This window comes from Phasianus colchicus, chromosome 1 (assembly GCF_987193195.1).
Source record: "Phasianus colchicus chromosome 1, bPhaCol1.hap1.1, whole genome shotgun sequence".
Classification (NCBI taxonomy): Eukaryota; Metazoa; Chordata; class Aves; order Galliformes; family Phasianidae; genus Phasianus; species Phasianus colchicus.
In genome coordinates, this window is record NC_143436.1 from 124,382,023 (window position 1) to 124,395,662 (window position 13,640).

General features: G+C 55.4%; 1 protein-coding gene across 2 annotated transcripts in view; it reads left to right on the forward strand.

Annotated features, from left to right (window-relative positions):
* Positions 1 to 2,051: 2,051 nt before the first annotated feature.
* LOC149920007 (maestro heat-like repeat-containing protein family member 2B) overlaps positions 2,052 to 13,640 on the forward strand; it is a 12,534-nt gene continuing 945 nt past the window's right edge. The window contains exons 1-31 of one of the 2 annotated variants that reach the window (XM_090125552.1): positions 2,058 to 3,464; positions 3,735 to 3,856; positions 3,989 to 4,111; positions 4,247 to 4,412; positions 4,568 to 4,666; positions 4,817 to 4,968; positions 5,300 to 5,344; positions 5,387 to 5,443; positions 5,973 to 6,065; positions 6,351 to 6,420; positions 6,536 to 6,649; positions 6,735 to 6,808; positions 7,137 to 7,256; positions 7,395 to 7,502; positions 7,692 to 7,851; positions 7,979 to 8,019; positions 8,193 to 8,334; positions 8,732 to 8,784; positions 9,109 to 9,216; positions 9,493 to 9,612; positions 9,811 to 9,933; positions 10,047 to 10,202; positions 10,425 to 10,547; positions 10,849 to 10,928; positions 11,333 to 11,468; positions 11,584 to 11,676; positions 12,022 to 12,117; positions 12,292 to 12,415; positions 12,600 to 12,709; positions 13,041 to 13,193; positions 13,425 to 13,579. In XM_090125552.1, coding sequence (XP_089981678.1) covers positions 3,314 to 3,464; positions 3,735 to 3,856; positions 3,989 to 4,111; positions 4,247 to 4,412; positions 4,568 to 4,666; positions 4,817 to 4,968; positions 5,300 to 5,344; positions 5,387 to 5,443; positions 5,973 to 6,065; positions 6,351 to 6,420; positions 6,536 to 6,649; positions 6,735 to 6,808; positions 7,137 to 7,256; positions 7,395 to 7,502; positions 7,692 to 7,851; positions 7,979 to 8,019; positions 8,193 to 8,334; positions 8,732 to 8,784; positions 9,109 to 9,216; positions 9,493 to 9,612; positions 9,811 to 9,933; positions 10,047 to 10,202; positions 10,425 to 10,547; positions 10,849 to 10,928; positions 11,333 to 11,468; positions 11,584 to 11,676; positions 12,022 to 12,117; positions 12,292 to 12,415; positions 12,600 to 12,709; positions 13,041 to 13,193; positions 13,425 to 13,579 — 3,467 coding nt within the window. In that variant the 5' untranslated portion in view covers positions 2,058 to 3,313. Of the gene's footprint in view, positions 3,465 to 3,734; positions 3,857 to 3,988; positions 4,112 to 4,246; positions 4,413 to 4,567; positions 4,667 to 4,816; positions 4,969 to 5,299; positions 5,444 to 5,972; positions 6,066 to 6,350; positions 6,421 to 6,535; positions 6,650 to 6,734; positions 6,809 to 7,136; positions 7,257 to 7,394; positions 7,503 to 7,691; positions 7,852 to 7,978; positions 8,020 to 8,192; positions 8,335 to 8,731; positions 8,785 to 9,108; positions 9,217 to 9,492; positions 9,613 to 9,810; positions 9,934 to 10,046; positions 10,203 to 10,424; positions 10,548 to 10,848; positions 10,929 to 11,332; positions 11,469 to 11,583; positions 11,677 to 12,021; positions 12,118 to 12,291; positions 12,416 to 12,599; positions 12,710 to 13,040; positions 13,194 to 13,424; positions 13,580 to 13,640 lie in introns of both variants that reach the window. The other variant, XM_090125542.1, reaches the window with a different exon arrangement.

A 13,640-nucleotide genomic window follows, 5' to 3' on the forward strand; every position in this document is an offset into this window, starting at 1 on the left:
TAGGCATCTAGCTGAGTCTTGAATATCTCCATAAGAGAAGACTCCACAACCTCTCTGGGCAACCTGTTCCAGCGCTCCATCACCCTTACCATAAAGAAGTTGTTCTGCATGTTAGAACAGCAAGTTCTAAGCCAATACTCCTTGTGCTATCACTAAAAACCATCAAGAAGAGCCTGGCCTCATCCATAGGCCTCCCACCTCCCTCAAGATCATAGAATTATAGAATGGCCTGGGTTGAAAAGGACCTCAAAGATCATATAGCTTCAAGTCCCCTGCTTTGGGCAGTGTTGCCAACTAACAGACCAGGCTGCCCAGAGCCATATCCAGCCTGGCCTTGAATGCCTCCAGGGATGGGGCATCCACAACATCTCTGGGCAACCTGTTCCAGTGTGTCACTACCCTCTGTGTGAAAAACTTCCTCCTAATATCTAACCTAAATCTCCTTTGTCTTAGTTGAAAACCATAGAATCATAGAATCATAGAATCATAGAATCATAGAATCACAAGGTTGGAAACGACCTGTAAGACCATCTAGTCCAACCATCTTCACACTCCCACTGCTACCACAAGCTACTAAACCATATCTCGCAGCTCCTCGTCCAGATGCCTCTTGAACACTGTCAGAGATGGCGACTCCACCACCTCCCTTGGCAGGCCATTCCAGTGCCTGACCACACTCTGAGAGAAGAAGTTCTTCCTTAAGTCTAACCTAAACCTCTTCTGGTACAACTTGCAGCCATTTCCCCGGGTCCTGTTCGTTGCCTGGGAGAAGAGGCCAAACCCCTCATCATCACAACCTCCCTTCAGGAAGTTGTAGAGTGCGATGAGGTCTCCCCTGAGCCTCCTCTTCTCCAAACTAAACAATCCCAGCTCCCTCAGCCGCTCCTCATAAGACTTGTGCTCCAGACCCCTCACCAGTTTAGTTTCCCTTCTCTGGACTCGTTCCAGGGCCTCAATGTCTTTCCTGTAGTGGGGGGCCCAAAACTGAACACAGTACTCGAGGTGCGGCCTCACCAGTGCTGAGTACAGGGGGATGATCACCTCCCTGCTCCTGCTGGCCACACTGTTTCTAATGCAGGCCAGGATGCCGTTGGCCCTCTTGGCCACCTGGGCACACTGTCGGCTCATGTTCAGCCGAGCATCAACCAACACCCCCAGGTCCCCTTTCTTTTCACAATCATCCAGCCACTCATCCCCAAGCCTATAGCACTGCATGGGGTTGTTGTGGCCAAAGTGTAGGACCCACCACTTGGCCTTGTTGAACCTCATTCCATTCACCCCAGCCCAGCGATCCAGCTTATCTAAGTCCCTCTGAAGGGCCTCCCTACCGTCAGAGAGATCAACACCACCTCCCAACTTGGTGTCATCTGCAAACTTACTGAGGGTACACTCAATCCCCTCGTCTAGGTCATCAATAAAGATATTAAACAAGATAGGCCCAGTACCGACCCCTGGGGGACACCACTTGAACCATCCACCCTTATCCTAGTATAACGCCCAGTATATTGTTGGCCTTCTGGATTGCAAGCGCATGATGCTGGCTCATATCCAACTTCTCATCCACCAGGACCCCCCCAGAATATTCATAAACATTTATGTGATCCCACCTCAGTCCTCCTTTCCCCAGGATGAACAGACTCAGGTCCCACCATGTCTCCGTGATTGCAATGACATCGCTTCCCTGTAAGCATGCACAGATCTCTAGTTCTTCCTGTTTATTCCCCACGTGGTGTGCATTGCTATACAGGCACCGTAGGGAAGCAGAGGGTGCAGGAATCTCTAGAGGGATGTGGGAAGGTTTAAGCCAGGCTCTTGGCAATGTTGTCTTCCCTGAGGAGTCCTCAGAAGATCCTACTGGACAATGGGGAGGTTTCTCTCCACAGTTTACTAAGAAGACAGCATTCCCAGGCCCTTCTCTGTCGCAAGTGACATGTGGAATCAAACTCTATAACCACAGAGCAGTTATAAAGCAGGTATGTTCACTCAGTGCTGCACACCTATGTTGAATGCAGGGGAGTAGCTTTTCCAAACCTTCATACCAGAGGTCAAGAAAGGCACATGCTTAAAGAGCAAGTTGCTCACATATGCATTGGATGTCCAAGAAATGTTGTTTTATTACAGTGAGTTCCCAGAATGATTGACATTTTTCTCTGCCCCGAGACTCAGTTCTTTTATGCATGCGTAGCATTTCTTGCTGGTCATCTGGTGTTCTTTCTGATGAAGGCCGTCGTCTTCCTGGCTGTGTACTCTTTGACCTGGGTCAAGTTGGAGGAGCTTGACTGGCTCTGGTTGGTCCTCTTATCAGTGTCAACTCCGTCTGCCAATCCACTGCTTCTTTGTTAATTTGTGGTTTACTGCCTCAACCTGCTGCCTTGCATTCCAGAGATGGGATAGCTAACAGTGTTATTTGGAGAAGCAGGAGACTCGCTGTCCATACTAACCCTCTAGGTCTGTAGAAAAGCATCTGCTATCGGCAGTGAAAACTTGGCTTAGAAAGGTCAGATCTGTAGCTGCCAGTTCAGCACCTCATGAAGGCATATAGCTTCTAGCCTAACTTATTTCCCTCATTTCATGAGGAACTCCATCCCCTTCCTCCATCAAATCTGATTTAATCAATCCAGCCAGCTTGCTCCCCAGAAGACTTTGGCCACAACTGCTCAGTTGTGTTCCATCTCATGCCCAAACACCTATTCTCTCAAATGCACGCCCAAGATCAAGGTACACAAAACCTTGATCCCAACACCATCCCAGTAATCAGCCAGTAATTTACCACCTCTATTCTCCTCCTTCCTTTTGGGATTCAGCCTCCAGTCAGAAGGACAGAGGAGAACACTCCTGGTGCTCCCAATCCCTTTAGCATCTTTCCAAGGGATGCAAAGTCCCTTTCTGATGTTCTGCCATTTCCTCGTGGCAGCCTCCCATGACCCTACTTGAATGACAACAAGCGGATGGTGGTCTTCTTGTTTGGTCAGATGCAGTAGAGTCTCCTAAATGTCTCTGACACGTGCCTTTTAAGGCAGCAAAGCTCTCTGGAGAGGTTGTCTGGGCAGCAGATGGGGGCCTCAGTGCCTCCCGGCATGGAGTCCCCAGTCACCAAGACAATGCTAGGCAACAGTGCCCAGCAGCTGCTCCCTGGCAGGGGCTCTCCCTCACCCGCTGAGGTGATTCCCTGCGTCAGCATGGAACTGGAACCCCAGAGCCAAGTGCATCACAAAAACATGCTGTGTTTGAGGGCCTGCAGGGTTGCCTTGCATGCTGTCTAGTCCCCAGCCCAGGACACGTCATTCTCTGTGAGGTGACACTCTGCGGTGTGATGTCACAGTGGCTACCTCATACACCCTTGTGGCAGCGGTGGGAGTGGTGGCTCAGTCCGCTTTTGGGACCCGCAGGAAGAGGAGCCAGAGAGAGTGTTGTGTCTGTCTGGACATATCCTGCTGCGATGGAGCGGCTGAGAGCCCTTCGAGGTGAGCTCCCTCCACCTCTCTGGACACCGTGACGCTGCCCGAGCACATGTGTGCCTCCAATGTCTATTTAGGATGTGCCAGCAGCACTGTCCTTGCTCTGCTGAGTGCAGCTGCCCACCGTGGTTTCCCCAGTACCCCAGCAACGGGAAGGCTCTCTCCCCTCTCACCGCCAACCACATGCAGCCCCGTGCTGTGGGGCTGAAGGACCGTTCCTCCCAGCCCTGGCTCCAAGCAACACCAGCGGCAGCTGCTCTTGTTCTTTCCTTCCAGGTCTCTTTGCCTGTGTGGGCTGCATGCCCAGGCGTACACGTCGCAGGGAGAGAAGCAGGGTGTCAAGCCCTGTCCCTACCTGCGCCGTGACTTTATTGCTGCAGCGCCTGCAAGATCAGGAGGTGAGTTGGGGACATCCAACCTTGCCCTCCTGACCCAGTGCCACGATCCTGTGCATGCCAGGCCCCGGCAGCACATCCACATAGCGATGGGTGGCAGCGGGCAAAGCAAATGTGACTGATCCTTGTCCCCAGGGTGACCGAGCGCAGGCGTACTGTGAGCTGGAGAGCGCCCTGAGGGAAGCCGACAGCCGCCCGCCCTGCGGGGTGGTGAACCGGCTGCTGGCAGAGGTGTCCCGGGACCTGACAGCAGCCCAGGTGAGGGGTCACTCCTAAAGGCAAAAGGAGCCGCCTGCCCACGCTGGTGTTCTGCTGGTGGATGGTGGTGGCTTAGCCCTTCCAAGGGCCTCAGGCAGTCTCCTGTGCCACGTGTCACCAGAGACTCTTTTTCAGGGCGTGACAACCAATATGAGGACAGCTGCCAGCAATGTCCTGGTGGCTCTGGCTCGGACGCACTTCACCTTGGTGATGGCCGAGCTCCAGGGCCACCTGAAGGCCACGGGGGATGTGTCCAAGGAGATTGTGCTCATCACCCTGAGCAAACTCTTCAGCACTTATGGTAGAGTGCCCTCAGCCTCCTGACATCTATAACAACCGCGAAAGGGGCCTCTCCCCTCTACGCGTGATCTGCGTTGAGTTGGGAGATGCAGGGCTGCAGCCCCTCCTCCTGCGCTGCCAAGACTCTGACTGTGGCCCTCTCCTTCCTCTCTGCAGCTCCACAGTGCATCCCCTTCGTGTGGCTGACGCTGGCCGGCCTGCGCAGTGTGGTGGGCCAGGTGAAGAGTGGCCGGATCCTGCGCATCGCTTGTGCTGGTGAGTGCTGGCCCCAGAGCAGGGGGCCTTGGGACAGCCCTTGCACCTCGCCCTGCTGCAGATTCTCACGTGCTCCCTCTTGTCTCGCTCTCTTTTTTAAAAAAATATTGTTATTATTTTATTATTATTTTGTTTTGTTTTTTTTTTCAGTTGTGAAACAGTGGTTGGACGGAGTAAAGATTAAGTTGTCCTCTGGAACCCAATGCCCCTGGCCTGCCATGGAGAAAGAGCAGATCTATGAGAACCTTCATGAGCTGCTCTTCTCTGTGGTGAGGAACTGGCAGGACTGCCAGGAAGAGAAGGTGAGCATTGCTGCATTCCCAGCCCAGGATGGTGGTGGGGGCACCCATGTCAGTGGCTCTGTCTGCACCCAGCAGGCTGAGAGCTGAGGGGTGATGACAGGGTGACTCTGCAAAGGTTCCCAAACTGGCTCTTTGCCAGGAATGCATGTCACAGCATTGTGGCAGGAAGAGCTGGGGATGAGGGTATGGGAAAAATCTGCCTGCCCTCCAGAGGGAGCCCATCTTCTGCTGGGCATGGGAGTATGGGGAAAGGGAAGGGAAAGTGAAAGCCCTCTCTGTTGGAAGGGCAGACCTTCAGTCTTTGATGCCGGGTCTCTGCCATCCTCTCCAGGACAAACAGGCTGTCCTCGGGGCTGTGGCTGCCATGTTGGATGTTCTCCTGCAAGAGGAGCTGCACCGAGAGCATGTCTGGGAGCAGCTCCTCTGTCTCGTTCACCCGTGTCAGGAGATCCAAGACACCTGCAGGGTGGCCAAGGTGAGATGCTGCGCATGGCTCAAGGTGGATGTGGGGCCTGTGCAAGTGCCGTGAGGGGTCAGGGGGATGCAGGAAGGAGGTGGGGAGCCCTTGGATAAAGAAGAAACAGGTGTTCAAGGGAGGTCTGAAGCTTCCTGAGCTCTTCAGTCAAAGAAGGAACAACCCGGACAGGAGCCAGGAGGGAGCCAAGAGTCACTGGGGCTCATCTCCTGGGGATGGGAGGTTTCACCACCACACCATGGGGCGCTGAGTGCCTGAGGAGCTCTGTGTTAAGAACCAGGGGGACCATGTCCAGTTGCATCTGATTTGGGAGAAGAGGGCTGCTGGGTGGGAAATGCCTGCAAACGATGCCCAAACAGAGCTTGGTTGAGAGCAGTGAGACTCTCTTGGTGCAGTTGGGAGGTGGGGAAAAACAAGAACGCCTGTGTGAGAGCTTCTCCCAGTGGACAAACCATTGGGAAACAGTTTCTCCACTCCCAAGTGGCTAGATGTGGCTTCATCCCTTTCTTCCTCTTCTGGTCTCTTGCAGAGCCTCACTATCTTCCTGGAGGCCTTACAGGGCATTGACTCTGTCATCCCCAAGGACAAGTTTCAGGACATCACCAGTGCCGTATTCTACCAGGTAAGGGGAGCCTATCTTTGCACCCACAGCAGTTTCCCTCTTTGCTAAGTCTCAGGAGGACTGCAAAGCTCCAAGCCCTTGAGTAAGGCAGCTCAGCCTTAGCGCCTGGATGCCCAAGGCTGCTCCAGAGCTGTGCATGTGCCCCTGGGGATGCTGTGGGGCGGGCTGGGTTTTGTCTGCCTGTCCTCTTCCCGAGAGTGCCCAGGGAGATGAGAGTGGGCAGCACAGTGTCTTTTCCATCCTCAGTGCTGATGTGATTTTCTCAAATGGACCTTGTTCCCACAGCTCTATGACGACACCAAACAGCACAGCGAGGCTGGTCGTGCGGAGCTGACTCAATGCATCATGATGCAGGGTAAGGAGAGGAGCTTTGGCGATGCTTGGCAGTGCCCTGGCCAAAACCTCTCTCACAATCTTCAGGAATGGGTGTGAGTTGCTTGCTAACAAAGCGTGGGATTTCCTCCCTGCAGCCCGGATCTGCCCCGAGGAAACAATCTTGTTTCTGCAGTCACAGCTGGAAGATGACTGGGAGACTGGATGCGTGGCAGCCCTGGATCTGCTAGGTGCTCTGGCTCGCTCTGATGGTCAGTACCACAGCTCAGGACTTCCAGGGATCCCATCTGACATCTGGGTTGTGGCTCCACTCATGTTTCTGCACATCTCTTGCAGAGCCCATGATGATGGAGAAGCTGCCCCAGGTTGTCAAGGCTGTGCAGTGTCTGTGCAGTGACTCCAGGATCCGGGTGAGCTGGTTTGGGAACGGAAAGTGCTGTGGGGTGGTGATGCTGCTGCCAACACTGGCAGGGCTGGGGTGACCAGGGAGGTGCTGGGGCATTGACCACACGGTTGTGATGGTTCCTGTGGAGAGAGCAGGCAGAGTGGAGCAGGCAGGTCCCTGTGCTGTGCATGGAAAGCACACAGCCTAGTGCTAAGACCTGACCCTCACCTCAGAAGCCAAAGCTTCTCCTCTGCTCTTGTCTCTGTTCATGCCCAAAGTGCTGCCCCAATGAGCAGGTGGCTTCCCTTTGCCTTCTGACCAGGAAAATCACACCCACAATTGACCCCTTTCAGGTGAGGACGGCTGTTCTGTATTTCATCAAGGATCTGCTCAGTTCTAACACCCGGAGCTGCTCAGCCTGGGATGTGGTGGGGCACATCTTCAGTGAGTTCAGCCGCACCACAGGAAGAAGGGTAAGGACAGCATCTTCTTTTGGAAGACCTGTGCTGCTCAAAGGGTGGCACAGAAGCACCGGTGGGGCCACACCTGAGCCTCCTGAGAGGCTCCTGAGAACTGAGCGTAACCAGCGTTTCAACACCACTGTTGTGCAGGCAGCCGGAGACCTTTCTGCCCAGGAAGCCCAGGAAGAAGGAACTCTCCAGGGGCTATGCATGGACATCCTGGGGTCACTGGACGTCTCTGTGAGAGGGATGTCCAAAGTAAGTCACACTCTGCCCTGCTGCTGCTCCTTGCCTTCGCACCACACGTTCCTCGTCCTATTCCACCACCCCAGGTCTCTCCTCCAACGTGCTCTGAAGCACACAAGACTCAGGGAAATTCACAGAGTCCTCTTCATCTCTGAGCGGAGGCAGGAATGCTGACTTGCTCAACTGTCTTGTTCCCTACAGCTCCTGTGGCCGCGGCTGCTACTGTTTGTGGTGCCAGCTCAGTACACTGGCATGCTGATCCCGATCTCCCGCTGTGTCCAAGCCCTGTCTGAGAGAGAGGACCTGACAGGACGGCGGATAGAAGATCTGGATCCTCATTTCGTCAGCTCCATGTTTCAAGGTAGGTGCAGAAACTCCTCCAGTAAGCTCTGCTGACCTGTGGTAGCACCCAGAAGGGACAGTGGAGGTGCACATGACTGGGTACAGAGTGTCTTGGAGTCTTACTCAGCACTTTTTTCTCCTCGCAGGCCCAATGCTGACTCCCCAGACACTGCTGGCGCGCCTGCTGGTGAGTAGATGCTCCAGAGGCCAATGCCATGAGCCCCCAGGAGGAAGCAGCACAGCCATGGGCAAAGCTGTTGACTGCTCCTTGCCTGCCAGAGCAGGGCCAAGCTGCTTCCCTCCTTGGGAGAAGCAGCTGCTCTTGCTGCAGAGGTGACTTTTCTTCTTGCTCTCACTCAGGTGGTGGCAGGGAGTCCTGTTGCAGGCAGCGAACTCCAAGCCGCTGCCTTACTGCTGATGAAAAACCTCCACAGCAGGTTCCACAAAGCTGTGGGGGTCATGTGGGCTACTGAGATCCCCCTGCTGCTGCAGTGCCTTGAAGGTAAAGTGCTGGTGGGGAGGGAGAGGCAGAGGCAGGGAAGGGGTGGACTGAAAATGCATCTCTGCAGTGTGGCAGAGGGGAAGCATTGTCTGCAGCCCAGTGCTTGCTCTGCTGCTGCTCCCATTCCAGGGAGACAGCACTGAGGCCTGGGGACCTTTCCCCCGGGGATCTGCCCGTTCCAGGACACAGATGGGCCCTTCATGTCCCCTCAGACAGCAGTCCTGGAGCAGTTAGTTCTGTGTTCCTGTGGGGACAGTGTTTGTGGGGAGGGACAGGTCATTGTGGAGGGGCTGCAGGTCCCAGCTTGGCAGTGTTGAGTGCCCAGGCCAAGCCAAGTTTGCAGCAGCTCTTCTTCTGTGGCTTGATCCCAAGTTTTTTGCTTCCTATTGCTGTGCAGGGAAAGAGGAGAGCTTCCCGGACACTGCAGAGTTTGAGCGCCGTCTGCTAAAGGTACAGCATTGCCGGGAGGCGCGGTGCAGATAAGTGCTTGCCTGCCCCAAGTAGCCCCATATGAGCCACTGTGGGACAGGAACAGCCTCTCCAACGCTGCTGCGGAGCGGCCGCACGCCTTTGTGGCGCTGCCTCTTCCGCTCTGTCCCAAGCCCAGGGGGGTCTTAGGAGAAGAGCGGCAGGCGGCTTTAATGGAGGGAATGCTGGGGGAGGTGGGAGAGGGACTGTTCTTCCAGGCACCTCTTCCCAGAAGACTGCAGCCACTTGGGAGTGAGGGAAGAGGCAAAGGGCAAGGGAACATTGTCTTCTCCTGTTCTCCAACAGTTCCTGAGGGCGTCGCTGGAGACCATAGAAGATGAGGCCTGGACCGAGGCCCTGAGCTGCGAGCTGAGCCAGCGGCTGAGCAGCTCTGCCAGCAGCTCTGGAGAAAAGGTGAGTTCCCCCCGGCTCTACCCAGCGGTGCAGCTGCAGGTGCCCTACGGGGGCCGGGGCTGCAGCTGGTGCTCTGCCCACGCGAGATGCTGATGCTGCTTCCCTGACCCGTGCCCCCCAGAGGGCCTTTCCCTGCAATCTGCCCAGGGATGGCTAAAGCTCGCCCCTGCAGCTGCTCTCAGCAACTCCCAATGAGCGTGGGTCCTTCCCACCTGACCCTCTACCAGCAGGTCAGCTGCTGCCACATCTCAGCTTCTTCCTTCCCTTCCCATGCAGTCTTTCCTGTACAAGGCTCTGGGGATGGTGCTGGGAGCCTGTAAGGGAGACCTCTTCATCCAGGAGAAGCTGCTGCAGCACCTGGAGGAAGCAAACATGGAGGAGCCATCTGAGGCCCAGGTAAGCTCTCCTCTTCTCCAGCTTCTGTGAACATCCCCACTCTGTCCCTGGGGCAGAGGACTTCTTCTGGTCCTGCTCTGGGCCTTTTGATCTCCTCACTGCTGCCATTTTCCTCAGGCGAGGACCAGCCCGGCCACTGTGATTGGCTGTGCCAGTAGGTTCAGGCCTGTGCCAACTGCCCCTTGTTCTTTTGTGCAGGGAATGATCTCGCTTCTCAGCCATGCTGCTGAGAGCAACTTCCAAACAGTCCTGGCCACGCTCACCATGTTTGCGTCCAGGCTGTGCAAAGGCCACAATGCAAGGATTTCCAGGCACAAGAAGGTAAAGCGTTACGGGTTTCCATCTTGGCATTCCTCTGCCTTATTTTCACAGCAGCTCCTGCCTTGGGAGCTCAGGTGCATCGCAAGTGTCTCAAGGCATTTCTCCCTGCACAGATGGAGCTGGACAGCAGGAGAGCTCATGCCACACGCAGCGCTCTCATGCTCGCCCACGGCAGCTTGGCACTGTGTGCCACGAAGGAACAGCTGCTCGCCCACCTGGAGGGAGACATCGTGGGCAACATCCTGATGCTGTACAGCTGCAGCTGCCGGGTGAGAGCTTAAAGTGTGCCAGGGTGTCTGAGCACCCAGCTGCAGCCCCTCCACATGGGGGGATGCTGAGATGGGCCTTCTCTTTCCAAAGGTCCCTTGGGGAACGGTTTGTGCCCAGATGAAGATCCAAGCCCGTTCCTTAGTGTTGCCCCCACATGTCCCCCTTGCAGCCCTTGTCCCTTCCTGCAGTTCAAAGAATGTTTCTTCTTTCTTGGGCTTCAGGACTTGCAGAACAACCTTGCGCTGGTGCAGAGCATCACCAACTTCAGCTCTGCCTTCCAGGCTGTGGGTGACTCCTCCTGCTTTAACCCCTCCTTGAAGAGCAAGCTGCTGGAGATCCTGATGGTGAGTGCCTAGAGACAGGGCTGTCTGCAGAGTAGTTCTGGGCTGTGTCATGAGGCTCGCTTCCCTGGGGGCATCCAAGTCTCCATCAGCTACATGTCTCCAGCTGGTGGGGACCTTGGGTGCTGGCAGGCAGCGGCTGGGCAGTGGGCTAGGTGCACCAGCTGTGGAGCTGCTGCATCCTGCAGTGCTTCCATGGGAATTGTGGGAGTGATGGGGCCAGTGTGTGGCAGTCTCGGGACCGGGTGGAACAGTTCTCGTATGCCTCGTGCCCACCTTGACAGTGTCTCTCTGGGACTTGCAGGACTTGCTGAAGAAGTATTACTCGGGCATCCCTGTCTCCCCGGTGCCCTTCCAGGTGGTTCTGGCCCTGGAGCAGTTGAGGTAAGGTCTGGGGTTGCATGTCAGGATGGTGGTCCCCATTTTGGGTAGCTCCTGAAGGCCTGGAGGGGGCGGGGGGTGAGGAGCCGCATCTACAGGAGAGATGGCTGGGCTGTTGTGCGTGGCGAAGCTGAGGTTCTGGGCAGGCAGAAAGGCCCTGGTGTTCCTGTCCCCTGGCAGGGAAGAGAAGGGAGAGCCGGGGTGTCCTTCCCTTCCCAGCAGGAGGTGGTTCACTGCTGCCAGGGAGGAGGCAGGCGCTGCTGGAACTGAAGACAGTGCTCAGCAGCATGAGCTGGGAGCATTGGCTTTGTAGCTGTCGGTTAGGAGAAACTCAGATGTTGTCTGAAAAAGTCTGGAGTATTGGTGAAGGGCCTTTCTGATTTCTCTTCCTTTTTTCTTCCTGTCAGCAAGCTGAAGCCCTCATTCGAAAGCAAGGACATGCGTGAGATGTTGGTCCTGTGCTGCAAAAACATTGTGACACACCCTTCAGCAGAGGTGATGGTGAAGATCAGGAAGTCACAGCAAGCAGCGCAGTACCTGCAGGTAACCTGCCGTAACTTTCCCAGCCACCTCTCGCTCACACCCTACCTCAGCACACACAACCTATGCTCTGGCAGCAGCCATGATGCTACACCTCAATCCCCTCTTCTGCTTTCAGCTTCAGCAAAGATCACTGAAAGCTCTGGGCCGGCTCATGGCGGTTCTGCTTGAGACAGAGCCCACCGGCGGCTTCTTCCAAAACATAGTCCATGTGAGTATGTGTGGGGCAAGGGAGAAAGCATGGTGCCTGTCAATAGTGGGGGCAGAGATCTGGGGACTGAGAGGACAGTCAGAGGGGGAGAAATCTCCTGCTGACGTGCCAGCTCACTGCGAGCTCAGAAATGGGCAGAGAAATGGGCCCCTGGCAGGCCACAGCCAAGGAAAAGCTCTTGGGTTAGGAGTCAGGAGTGTCTGCAGAGAGTGGGAGCAGCAGTGCCAGTGCTCAGTGAGACGGGAGGCCTTGAGGGAAAATGCTGGGAAAGGAGGGACAGGGAGAGGGGTGGCAGCAGGAAGGGAAAGAAAAGACATCCTCAGTGAGACAGATGCTCTACCCCAGGTCCTGCAGAGATCTATGATATCGAAGAACGTGTGGGAGCGCAAGAGGGCCCTGCAGACCTGCTCCCAGCTGCTGGCTGTTTGTGAAGAGCTTCAAGTGAGTAAAGAGCCCCATTGCATGCCCCCTGCTCCCTCCCCAGTGCCCCTGAGCTGGAAGATGAGCTCCACCCAGCTGTGCATGCTGTGTCATAGCATGAGGAAGGCACAGGTGGGAGATGCTAGGGAGAGCTGGGGCTGTCTACAGCTTTGTTCCTGCCTCTCACCCCTGCAGAGAGGAGATGTCTGCGAGCACTTTGGCTCTTTGGTGGGATTGCTGGCGCCTCTGACTTGTGACCCCATGCCCGCATCCCGCCAGCTGGCCGTCACCTGTCTAAGCGCCCTTCTCCAAATCCAAGGTGAGTAGAGCAGCTGTGCTCCAGCCCTCTGCTCTCCTCCGCAGCACTACCAGAGCCCCACGGGAGGGAGAGGCACTGTGCGCAGCTCTCTTCTTGTCCCCACCCTGTCCTCTGTCTCTCCCCCATGGAAAGCAGTTCCATTTCCAGAAGCATGACTTCCCTTTTCTCCCTGTGCTCTTTCCAGCCAAAGTGAGCAACAGAGTAATCGAGACGGGTGACATCAGGAGCCTGTGTGAGGGGCTGTATGCCTGCAGTGTCATCTCTCAGCTCCAGACCTCGTCCAAAATAGCAAGAGTAAGTGGACCCAAAAAGGGGTGGTGGGATCTCTGTGAGTAGAATTCTGCATGACCCTATGCTGCCCCCAGCCTCTCACACCATTTCCAAAATGAGCTGTTACCCTGAGACTGCTTTTCTTAGCAAGTACTATTACTCTCAGCTATGTCTGACCTTCACGTGCCCAGTGCAAGGAGCTGATGCCATGATGTGCTTATGTGTGTATGTGTGTTTGTGTGCATGTGTGACTGTGGCTGCTGGGAGGTAGGCTTTGCATGAACACCCTCAAGACTGCTTTATGTTTTGGACGGCTGCCGCAGAGCAGTGATGGGATCTTCTCATTTCTCTGCAGATCGTGTGCAGAAACCTCCCCCTCGAACGCACCGTTGACTTCATGACGGCTATTAAGGAGACCTTCCGAAAAGCCAACGGAGTGCGTGTGCGTGCTGCTGGGAAGTGGATGACCACCTTTCTGCAGATGCACGGGAAGGACATCTGTTGCAACGTAAGAGATTTTCTTCCATATGTCTTGGACTTTTTCTGGCTGTTGTAGTACGCATTGTGCCGTTTGCTTCTTGTGCTAAAGAAGCACAGCCTGAGTGCAGAGGCAGGGCTTGGACAGGGTGGCTGGCATGAAATTTAGGCTTAGGGCTTGGCAGCTCATGCGCTGAATGTCCATGGTTAGGCTCTGCAGAGTCCAGGATGCAGCAAGTCATTCTTTCTCCCCTTCTTTCAGGTGCCACCAATCCTCTACATCCTGCGCAGCTGCACATCGTCTGCGCAGCAGAGCACGTTTGTGCCCTTCCTGTGCCAGGCAGTGGTCATCCTGACCCGCAGTCACAAGGAGTTCATGATTGACAACTTCTCCCGGCTGCTTGGGCCCACAGACAGGTACTGGCACTCTTGCCTTTGCTGTTGCTGCAGTTACAGTTGTAGCTTGCCTCTGCCAGAG